The sequence below is a fragment of the Astyanax mexicanus genome, chromosome 18, assembly GCF_023375975.1.
Source record: "Astyanax mexicanus isolate ESR-SI-001 chromosome 18, AstMex3_surface, whole genome shotgun sequence".
Lineage (NCBI taxonomy): Eukaryota > Metazoa > Chordata > Actinopteri > Characiformes > Acestrorhamphidae > Astyanax > Astyanax mexicanus.
Genome location: NC_064425.1, coordinates 155,460 through 167,741, shown reverse-complemented (window position 1 = coordinate 167,741; position 12,282 = coordinate 155,460). Strand labels below are relative to the sequence as shown.

The 12,282-nt window shown below is 37.0% G+C and overlaps 1 protein-coding gene across 4 annotated transcripts in view; it reads left to right on the top strand.

Moving 5' to 3' along the window:
• The window catches only part of kiaa0753 (KIAA0753 ortholog), a 34,501-nt gene that overhangs the window by 1,805 nt on the left and 20,414 nt on the right, over positions 1-12,282 (top strand). For 3 of the 4 annotated variants that reach the window (XM_049467196.1, XM_049467198.1, XM_049467195.1), the window contains 10 exons: positions 465-732; positions 1,689-1,795; positions 3,019-3,081; positions 4,184-4,405; positions 5,372-5,585; positions 6,336-6,520; positions 7,345-7,475; positions 8,619-8,786; positions 10,579-10,668; positions 10,813-10,900. In XM_049467196.1, the coding sequence (XP_049323153.1) occupies positions 465-732; positions 1,689-1,795; positions 3,019-3,081; positions 4,184-4,405; positions 5,372-5,585; positions 6,336-6,520; positions 7,345-7,475; positions 8,619-8,786; positions 10,579-10,668; positions 10,813-10,900 (1,536 nt within the window). The remainder of the gene's footprint in view (positions 1-464; positions 733-1,688; positions 1,796-3,018; positions 3,082-4,183; positions 4,406-5,371; positions 5,586-6,335; positions 6,521-7,344; positions 7,476-8,618; positions 8,787-10,578; positions 10,669-10,812; positions 10,901-12,282) is intronic. The other variant, XM_049467197.1, reaches the window with a different exon arrangement.

Here is a 12,282-nt window from a genome sequence, read left to right as displayed (position 1 = left end):
TTTTATTTCTATAGCACATTTTACAACAAAGGTTTTCACAAGGCAGCTTTACAGAGAAAAACAGGTCCACGCCTCTTATGAGCAGCACCACAGAGACGCTGATTATTGTGGGACAGTGGCAAAAAACTCCCTTTAAGAGGAAGAAACCTCGGAAGGAACCAAGACTCAGTCCGAGGAACCCATCCTACTCGGGTTGACCCGCTCAGTACAAACAAACAACAGAATAAAACAACAGTAGAGAGAATAAATGTGAACTATAGCTAATTTATATATATATATATATATATAAAATGTGATGGGCACAAACTATAGAGCTATGGCTAATATAGAAACAGATTCTGTAAGCGGGGCGGAAGGAGGATATTTTGATTAAGAACTAAGTAATTAATAATTAAATAATGATCGGATATTGAGTCACGTTGAGATCTGTGTTAATCTGTGTTTCTTTTCTGCTCCATGTTTAGAAAACACCTTCCTTTAAAGAAGCTCAGAATAAAAGAAGTCCTTGGAGGCAGCAGCAGATGAAGTCCAGCCGCTCACAGGTTCTGGTGTATACTCCTCAGAAGCTTTCTGTAGCTGCAGGTACAGCACCTGACCACGGTCAGACTCCTCCCACCAGAGACCCTGGCCTGAGGTCCAGCAGCACTCAGCCTCAACTCAGCAGAGAGATAAACAAGCTGCAGAAAGAGCTCGCCACCTGCATCCAGAGAGTCGAGCAGCTGGCCAATAAAGGTATGATCTCATCAGTAGATATTATCAGCATTCAGTTAGGGCTGGGTATCGATACCAAAAAGGCACGTAATGTCTCAGTACTACCAATTACTCAAATGTCTAAAAAAAGTTCTGTGCCTGTTTTCAGTACTTTGCATGAAACGTGTGCAATCATACTTCACCATGACTGTTGTTATCTCGTGTGTGCTCTCTGCGTTTATGCGGCAAACACAGAGAGTCAACACACCGCCACTGTGCTGAAATCTCACATCCTCGTGCTGTCTGTCTCTCTCCAGCTCATTCACATTCTCTCTGGCACTGTCTGTCTGTCTGTCTGTCTGTCTGTCTGTCTGTCTGTCTCGCTCCATCCCTGCTCTTTCTCTCTCTCTGAGATATTACATACAGTAAAAATGATCTAGTCTAGCAGATCCAAACCACACTACACTATTATTACTGTCCCCTCAAAATAATACAGAATTTTTAAGTGATTTACACCACTAATATACATATAATTTCATTTTGCTAATCTAATGCTGATATTTCTTAAAAAGAACTCTTAAAAACTGAAATGCATCCAGTAATATTCTTCAGGAAAATATTTGAAGTTTTAGCAGTTCTTAATAAAGTTCCACAAATAATAATGCTCTTTACTAGTTTGTCCCAACAAGGTCCAAAAGTACGGTAGTCTCTCATGATAACAGTATGAGAATGAGGTTACTCACTTCAGCTGTTAAATAATTATGTTTTGTGAGAATAATTATCGCTTTTTGTATTTTGGGGGTTAGAATTTAGTACCCAAAAAAGTATAGTTTTGGTATCCGTGCCAAATTCAAAGCATCAAACTCATACCAGTATATATATATATTTTTTTAAACAATACCCAGCCCTAAATTCAGCACAAACACTACATCTTGTTTGTCTGTAAAGTTACTAAAGAGGCTCTGGGATTTCATGAGTGTTCTGCTGCTGTTCTGCAGAGCGAATGTTGGAGGCTGTGGAGCCGGAAGAGAAGCGCAGGTTGGAAATCCGGCGTCAGGAGCAGACTGCCCGATCAGCACGGATCATCTATGGGCTACAGCAGCAGGTCTTTATTATAGAATCCTTAATTTCATTTCCTCACGTCATATTGCATATCAGTGTTTCCTTTTTACTTGCAAGCAGCTGAGTCTTTTGTACTGCGATTTCCCGACATGCTATCAGATGAAAAAGTTTGGTGTCAGGAATTATATGCTTCTATAAGTTTTGATAGCTCCCTTTTTACAATCTAACATAAATGAAACCTACATAGAAGCACCCTGGCGTCACTTAAAACTGTCAGCCCCGCCCACTAGATAAGTTGAAGTTCTGCCCTTTCAGTCATTTTGGTTGAGAACCTCAGTACAGTACACAGCAGGATTAGCCAGCAGACTTCGTCTGAGGGAGGGGTCTGTAACTACTGTTCGTTGCGAGTCAGCAGATGAGGGAGAAGTAAGAACTTTCAAATAAAGGGTTTTGTGCTTCTATTCCAGGTAAGCATGAACTAGCTTCTTCGTGATTAGCTCATGTTTTGCCATTTAGCACAATCTAACACTAACATATTATGAATATGGTGTGGTCAGCAACAGCTTTTTTGCATAAAAGTGGCCAAGCTCTTAAACGGCTCATTGTGAAAAGGACTGAAACTAATAAGAATAGAGCTGCTGAGATCTTTATCTTTATGTGAGAGTGATTTTGTGTAAATAACTTCATGAATATGTTTTGTATAGAACATAGACCTATTGTAACAAAATAGGTAAAACATGTCCTCTTTAGGTAAATCAGGAATATTGGTAATTTTTAGAACTTAGAACTGTTACAGGTAACATTTTAGAAACAAGAACTAGATATAAAAAGTGTGTTAAAGCCACCACTTTATAATACAGTGTATTTAGCGTGCGCTTGCATGCTGCTTACAGAAGTGCTTAGCAAATACTGCTTATTTGAGTCAAAAGATTCATTTTCTGCATAAATTCAGTCCATACACACAGAGTAACTGCTGTCTTATTTAGACTTATCTCCTTATACTAATTACTTTTAATAGGAAATCTCCATTAAAAATGCTGTATAGTCCAAAACTAGGCTTAATCCATGCAGACGTGCACTCACACAGTTTATCTGCTCCCTGTAGAGAAGATCTGCCAATACAATAGGACTCTGCAGCAGGTTAACAGGATAACTTATCCTTCAGAAAATGCACTTTTCTAGGTAATGTTGTTGCTTGGTTGCAGAATAAAATAAAAACATTAATAGTCTTAATAATGTAAATTTTTATATTTTCTATTTACACAGGTGAAAGAAATTCAGGAGGATATTGATAAGCTGCGATCTCAGAGTACAAAACACACCAAGAAGGTGAGTGTGAAGTCTGGCATCTAAAACATTCTAGAGTAGTAGTACAATTAACATTTACATTGTAGTCAGGAGGTTTATCATATTTCTTGTGATCTTATGCATAACATGAGGCCAGTGTGCTACACAGTCCACTAATTCTTTAAAGATCTACAAGCAAAATACCCTTTTTGTTATTCTGATTATTTTATGGCGTTTTCACACCAGCACTATTTGTTCTGGTTAAAACAGACTCTGGTTGGTTTGTACTCTAGTGCGGTTAAATTGATCAGGTGTAAAAACAGTAATCACACTCTGCTGAGTTCACTTGTGGTGAGAACGTGATCCGGTCTCGATCTGACCCAGATATTAAATATACTCCTTTTATTTAAGCTAAACTGCTGACAAGACACAGTTTAATCTGATCTGTTAGCCAGATAACGCTGATTACCACAGCTATGAACATGCGCTGTCTCTGCTGCTCCATGCTGTTTACACACTAAGAGCGCAGTCTGTGCTGCGTTCACTGCTCACAGCCACACGACTCCGTTTACTACGTTTACATCTGCGCTGCTGCACGTCACATTAAAAACACTGTGTTTAAAAATCACAGTGTTCTGTGTTAAAGCAGCTTCACACTGCACAGATATACAGATATACACACTACAACACAGAACCTTCTCACTATATTTACTTTCTTACTCCCACGTAAGACAGCTCTGACCAATCAGAGGAGACTGATGTGCTCGTGTGTTTTATTGGTGAGCATTTGGTGTGTTTAGGTTTTTATACCTGTGTGAAACCAAACCAAACAGAGGGAGAAACTGAAGCTCCAAATAAACACAAACTCATCAACTGATCCGGATCAAGGTGTGAAAACTCCCTCAGTGTTTATCCTAGAATATTTACAGTATATTTACAGTAATATATTTAATAAGAAATTAAGAAGACCTGAATTAGTCCTGGGCTTAGTTTATTAGTGTTTGCACGCTGCTGTTTGGCACAGTGGAAAAGTGCACGCCTGTCTGATTGGCCGCATTAATAAGAGTGTATTTTTGATGTGACACATTTTGAATTGGTGTTAAATGAAGGGATGTTTTGCTGAGTTTATTTCTCATTCTCTCAGTCGAGGGCGGTGGATCGGTTAGCTGCAGCTCATCGCGGGGCGGTTCGAGCCATGCAGGCGTTTATTACCCAGCTGTCGGATCCTGCGGAGAACCGGGTTCCGGCTCAGTGTAAAGAACTGGGTCAGCTGATCCGCCAGCTCTCGCTCTGCTCCGCCAAAGTGGAGGTGAGCCAGGGCTCCAACCTGCCAGAGACCACCCTGGACATACTGCAGAAATTAGAGGTAACTCAAGATCTAATTAATCAATTATTCTAAAGGAATGTGTGCTTGTACTGAATTACAATAATTTAACCGTAATTATATGATAAAAAAAAAAAAGTTTTGTTCCTTAGATTCACATTTAAATATTTGATCGTTTAGATCAGGGGTGTCCAAACTATTTTTGTTGGGGGCCAGAAGGAGAAATATATATGCAGTCACATATACAGGGCCACAGACTCTATAATAAAACAAATAATGAAATAAACTACTTATAATAATCATTTATTTTGATTGTTATTATTTACACATAATTCTATTCGAGTTACTATCTTTATCTATCTTTGGCAGATTTTTCAGATTGATGTTTCGTTTCATAATGTCTCTTAATATTATTATACTCCATCATTATGGCAACTGATTCCTGATATATAAAACACAAACACACTTCTCTCTGAACTCAGTTAAAAAGTAGTCATTTTCTCTTATTTGTACATTTCTTTTTAAATGCTCAGTGTGTATGTGAATTATTCAGGAGTGGATTTTTATTTATTTTTTATTTTATTATAATTTTTTTATTTCATGTATTTTAATCATTCTGTTATATTTGTACCTTTTTATATACCACCACAAAGTTGATGTAAATAATGCAATATTACTGGAAAAAGGAATATGTAAAATTGTATTTGTATTACATTATATTGTTCTATGTAAAATAAACAAATAATAAGTTCCAAAAAAAAAAAAAAAGTCATTTTCCCAGCGTGCCTAAAATCTTCTGCATTCGCCATCTATTTTCTGTTTCTTTGGAGCTGTGTTAAAACCTGCTTAATAGCGGCCAACTTTCATTTTATTTCTAAAACACCTCGCGGGCCATTACAAAAACAGAAACGGGCCACAAATGGACACCCCTGGTTTAGAGGAAACCACAGCCCAGTGAACACGTTCATGATGAACACAAAGCTTTTCTCTTCCTAATTTAACTCTCAGACTCTGGACTCGGCTCTCAGTAAGCGGTTGGTTCGTGTGGAGAGGAGCCCACGCCTGCAGAGATCATCCCCCACCAGAGAGAGATCATCTACAGCCAGAGCTCAGAGCATCTCCCCTCCTCCTCCTCCTCCTCCTCCTCCAGCTCCTCCAACCCGGACTGCAAAACCTCCTCCAGGATCGAGGAGATCAGCACCTCCTAATAAGCCCCTGTCTGGTGAGCTGTGACTTCCTTTCAGTTACTATACACTAAAAAAAAAATAAGAACAGATTTGTAGTCTTGTTTTGTACCTGTGTTTTTGTACCAGTAAAGATCAAGAGTCAAATCAAGAGGCTTTTACTGTCATTATATCTGAGTACAGGAACACAGTGTAGTGAAATTACCTTCCTCCGGAACCATGGTGCAACATAGAACAACAAGCAATAGACAACATAAAGTGCAGGAGTGATGATAATATAGTGCAACATAAAACTATAACACTACAATAACAATAAATACAAAAGACAAGACAATTTAAAGGACAGGACAGTGCAGTACCGATACGGTATAATAATGTGCATTATAAATATTATAAACATTGTCATCAACTGAATATCAAGTCAAGAACTTGAAGATCCAAAATTCTATGGCTTTTAAATGTAAAATGTATAATTAATATATATATATATTTATTTAGTACACAATTTATTAGTATAATAACACAAAATACTGAATGCACCTTTTGGCTGGTTAAAAAGTACAAATCTGTTCTTCCTGTTGTTAGAAAAGAGTTTCTACTTCATAGGAAACACCTGACCCTGTAAAGACTGATATTATATCTATGGAAAGTGTACCCTTGTACCTATAAGTTCTTATATAGTTCCTCTGTTTTTTAGAGTGTAGTGAAGGAGAGTTTTAGTGTAGTTTTATTTCTGTGAGGATGGAGGGACTGATCTGAGTATTGTTTGACTGTATGGATGAATAAAGGCAGGAGATTGGGGGGACGACCCCAGAGAGCAGCTCGGGTCCTGGAGCAGGAGCGCAGTAAAGTTTTGAAGGCTGGGATTCAGAACCTGGTGCAGCAGAGAGAACAGAAACAAGAGAAGAGAAGCAGAACAGAGCTCCGTATCACCAGACCAGCCTCTAGACCGGTCTACCAGGATAAAAACAAGGTAAAACTGCAGTTTAACATCTTATAATGCTTTCATATCTGAGAAAACACTGATCATAAAAACGAATTATTCCGTATTGTGCTGATTCTTCTTAGGACATACAGCTCTGTAAAATTAAAGAGATCACTTCAGTTTCTGAATCAGTTTCTCTGATTTTACTATTTATAGGTTTATGTTTGAGTAAAATGAACATTGTTGTTTTATTCTATAAACTACAGACAACATTTCTCCCAAATTACAAATAACAATATTCTCATTTAGAGCATTTATTTACAGAAAATGAGAAATGGCTGAAATAACAAAAAAGATGCAGAGCTTTCAGACCTCAAATAATGCAAAGAAAACAAGTTCATATTCATAAAGTTTTAAGAGTTTTTAATCACAGTTTTAACTTCAGCACTTCATCACTGAGGAATTATGGGTGGACAATAGGGCTGCACAATTTAGGAAAAATATGTAATTGCGATTATTTTTCACAGAATATTGTGATTTAAATTGTGATTATTTTAATCCATTAAATCCTAAACCTGTATTAGTGGTTAATATATCTATCAAATATAATAATAAACTTATTTCCACATAAACTATTCCCAGGGTCCCAGATTAAATGCAGATGTCAATTTTCAGTTTCAAGGAACAAAAATAAATAAATCCATAAAAAAATATAAAATAAATAAAAAGAAACATAAAGATTTTAATCACTTCCCCTTGTAACTTGGTTTCAGAGGGACACTCGAAAACTAGGAGTAAGGCAAGAAATGAGAATTAGAATTTGGGCCGTAGACTTGTTTCCACTCAGGCTGATCTCTGTATCTCTATATCAGGGTCCTGTTATTCGGGATGTTGGGTTCCAGCAGCCGACAGTTTCATCTAAACTCAGAGAGAGTCAGTTCCCCCAGAGAGAGACTTCTGTACCCTGGATCCCCACCTCTCCTCATTCCCCTACTAAACAAAGGTCAGTTCATAAACACACACACACACACACACTTACATTACTGTCCTTTAATCATTTTGTGTAGAAATGTGCTTTTGGATTTAAAATCAGATTGAGATTTTAATGAGTATCTCCTTTTCTATTAAATTCTATTAAATGTTGTATTCTGATGAGTTAATATTTTTTTTACTTTAGAGAGTGTTAGAATTAATGGTGTGATTTAATAGACAGCAAATCAAAAGAAAGATTGGAGAATAATCACAAAAATAAAAGTGACTATACGAATGCTGATAAAAGTTTTTATCAAATTTTAGCAAATTACTTAAGAAGATATATCCTCAGATGATTTATGTAAATGCCTGATGTGGGATTTTAATATTCAGATAACAATTAATTGGTTATTCGATTGCTCTTGCCCACTCATAGGCTACGTTCACATTACCAGGCTAAAGTGGCTCAGATCTGATTTTTTGCTTAATGTGACTCAAATCAGATCTGTGTGAACGTGCCAAATCCAAAACGATTCACTTTTATATGTGGTCCTAAATTGAATACGTTTCTCGATCCATGAACATGCAACATGAATGTGAAAACTTGAATCATGCAGAATTCATGCTTTGTCTTTTTGCTTTTACACATTAGCATTAGCATTAGCGCTACGTGCTTCTCTCTCGTACCCACACTGTATCTCTTGGTGCAGCTGTGCAGCTATATCTGCAAAAAACAGCAAAAGCAAACCACCTGTCCTTTTTTCTCCTCCTGGACCTGAGCATGAACTTCAGAGCAGCTGTTTACTCTCCACTCCAGCAAAAGATGCTCCACATATGAGCTGCTAACTCATCCATTTCCCTTTATAAAGCTACGAGTCTCTCCTCTCTCTAATATGAGGGTTTTTGTTGTTGGTGAAGAAGGAGACGTTTATACAGGTATCAATGTGCAGCATGTGAGACGATTCAGGAACAGATTCTGTGTTCACATTACACACAGATACAGATCACTTACATTTACAGTGAATGTGAACCAACAAGATACACAAATCTGATCTGAGCAAAAAAATCAGATTTAAGCAACGTGGCTTATAGTAATATAAACTTAGCCTAAGTTTCTCACTGCTAAGAGTACACTGATATGATCTGATCAGAGTGTGTGTATGTGTGTGTTTAGCAGGACTGTGTCCCGCAGGCCAGAGCCCCGCTGTCTCTTCTCTCCAGGAAAAACCTCCTCACCACATCCCACAGATCTGCAGCACCAGGACCCGGAACAAGGAAAGAGCAGGACGCAGCCGGGAGTAACACCGGGAAACATGCAGCAAGCTCACAATGAGGCTCTCAGGTCAGATACTCAGATACCTGCTCCAAAATTTATATACAACTCCAGCTTTAATTAGATGTTAAAATCAAAACGAGTACTGGATGTTAATCTACACAGATTTCTTTGCTGAAAAGGGTTTATTTGGGTGAGAAAAGCGCTTCTGTTTATTTACAGTAATCTTAGATTCCCAAATTTCTCCAGCTCTAAGGCTGGAACATTAGCATTAGCAGTTAGTGGCTAATGCCGCTGACAGCGCTACACTCAGGAGTTCTGGGTGTTCCGGTAAGCCTGGTTGATATTAGCTAGCAGTTTGTCCCACTTAGCTTGCTTTAACACAGTAAACACACAGACTACAGTCTGATATACTCACCTCTGAACAGTGAAGGAGCTAGCGCTTAGCGCTGTAGTTAGCGGCTAATGCTAATGCTGCTCCAGTCTGGGTGCTGGAGAACTAAACTGAATCTCCTGTATAACTCTGTACTTCAGTGGAGAGGCTTTACTGCTCCTTAATACCTGACTGATAGAATTCATACATAAGGAGCACCGGATTATAAGCAGCTCTGGCAAAAATAAAGGATTTTAAGTGCAGCTTATAGTGCGAAAAATATGGTAATAAAAATCCTTTGTTTGGATATTGGCAACCCACAATTTTAGTGTTAGTATTTTAGTATTAGTATAAATATTATGGACCACGCGCCAGTAATTACTGGCTTTTATTTTAACTTTTTAAATCCACTCACACCATTACACTCTTTAATTTCTAATTACCAACAAAAGTCCATCCTTTGTTGCAAAGAGAAAAAAGGCTAAAAGGAATTACACGACTGAAACTTCACCAGAACAGTCGCTGTAACTTTTACTGTAACTTGTGCCAAACCTTTAATATTCACACTACCCTACAGTTCTAGGCAACATTGGGTACTTAAAATTTCCCATTTATTGATGTTGCTTTATTTATCACAGCGAAGCATGGCTTTGTATCCTTCAGCTAATGAGAGCTACACTGTGCTGTTACCTCTTTGTAAACCAGCATAATCCTGCTGAATGTTCAGCAACTTTTAGTTTTACTTATAGTAATTTTAATATTTTAGTATTATATTGTATTTTATTAACAGCACCAGTGTTCACTGTTCACACAAAACATGCTCTGTACATTAACCTTAACATCACAGCAAGCAAAAACAAACTGTTTGATTCTAAAGGCTGAAAGTATGTTTAGGAATTTATCATTTTAAAATCCAATATTAATAAAGTTAAAAAATAAATAACTAAAATGGGCATTGCTTTTTAAGCATAAAACCACAGACATTTTAAGCGACTCAAAAGAAAGCACCATTTCTTTTCATGTTTGACAATAGAGAACATTTTAAAAGAAAATGCAATTTGAAATCATTTGAAAATCATAATGTCATAGTCAATGTTTATTTATTTATTTAAAGCCCCCCAAAATACATATTAATATTGTTTTTATATTGTTGTGGCCCTGTTAGAACTCGAGTAATGGCTTTGACAATATAATTAATCTGACACTGATTTTATTGTCTTTTTTCAGTATATTTTTAATGCCATATATTCTACAGTCTATCCTCATTGCTGAGGGTTTTTTATTCTCAGTACATCACTTTATATCATTAGCTTTAGCCTGTTACTGTAATGGGTTATTACTTATCAGGCTGTTAATGAAACAGCTCATATTGTGTTAAGGAGTAATTGTGAAGTATGTAATGATGTTGTCCTGAGGCATAAACATGAAGTTTGTGTGTGTGTGTGTGTGTGTATTGTGTGTGTGTGTGTATATGTGTGTGTGTTGTAGGGAAGCGTGGTTAGATAGGGTAACTGAGGAGCGTCTGAAGAGTCTGAATCAGCTCAGTAAGGAGGAAATGGAGCGAATTAACAGACTCAGGTACAGAAACATCATCACTTTACATCAGATATATCATCTATAATCTGTTAACAATGTGTATGTGTGTGTGTGTGTGTGTGTGTTTAGTGTGTGTGTTCCTCTGTATTCCTGGTTAATGTGTGTATGTGGTTGTGTATTAAACAGGTCTGAGGTAGAGTCTCCGGCTCTCTGGGCTGAGAGAGCAGATCTGGCAGCGAGAGAAAGACTTCAGCCTCTGTTAGACTCTCTGCAGGTAAATTACAGCCTCTGAAGATGTTCCAAAATCTCTGTTTTTATAAATAAGAATATCAGCTATGAACATTTTTTGGCTTCAGTGTAACTCGTTTTGTATGCCAGCTGATGTCAATACATAAATAATAGTAATCAATTTTTATTAAAATGATTATATATATATATATTTATATATTGTCCTGATCTAATGCTTCAGCCACAGGCTGGTTTATTAGCTCATATGTCAACATATAGCACTTCCACTGCAGTGCTATAATTATAATCTAATACTGTACCTTATAATTATATAGGCCTCTTTGCTCAGTTACAGTATTAGGTATAACATTTCTTTATACAAATCAATGATAAGATACATAGACTTTATGGAAGTAAAGGTTGTTTAAAAAGAGTTTATTCTGCTTTTGTTGGAATGAATGCTGCTGTTGTCCAGGGAAGACTATTCAGGCTTTCTATTGGATTCTAGAGCATTACTCTGAATATTATACTGCATTCAGCAGTAAGAGTGTTAGTAAGGTCAAATCTTAAACTTCCTACCAACTATCAGCTCATCACATGTGCACTGGATGGAGCATCATCATTCCAGCTGCTCCACAGCTCAATACTTTACACATGATGCCTGTAGGTTTACGTTTCCCAAGACTCCTCTGTTGCTTCTCTACAGGGACTAGACAAGCTTCGTTTGTGCATTTGCACATCTGTATCAGCAATGAGTGCAGCTTAATGTGGGTAAATGAATACATTCATTAGAATATGTGTCCACAAACATTTAAACATATACTATAGAGTCTATCAGTATGTGTAGGGTCAGTTTCACAAACTGAAAATAAGCCTAATAGTACATTATATTTTCCTTTCAATTAAAAATCTCCATTTAAATCTACCAAACTGCATCATAGAGAATCTATTTTGGGAGTCTTTGGGGAGGAACTCCCTTTTAGTGTATCAGCGCAGTCTTGATTAGTTAGTGGAATTTAGTTTATTTTTACAACCTAATCTCTTCCCTCAGATGTGTTTTTAGAACAGGGAGTAATCTGTAGTTCCTGCATGGATGATAAAATAAGTTTAAGGGATAAGAAGGAAGTAATGCTACGTATTATAAGAACACACTGTACTGCGCTAAATCCAGTTCATTCAGATTATTGTGTTCTTTGTACTGATTCATGCAGTTAATCTCACATTATATTAAGTGAATGATATTTAGACATGCATACATTATTGTGATCAATTATTGTTTAAACCATTAACAGGCCAGGATCTTTGTCAATTGTCTGCCTGACATTACACCACTAAATCCTGAGGATTTCTATTCAAGCTTTACATAAAAAGCTTTTCTGTTTGATAAGGAACATTACTGAAAAACATATTTGTAATTGTAATGGAAAA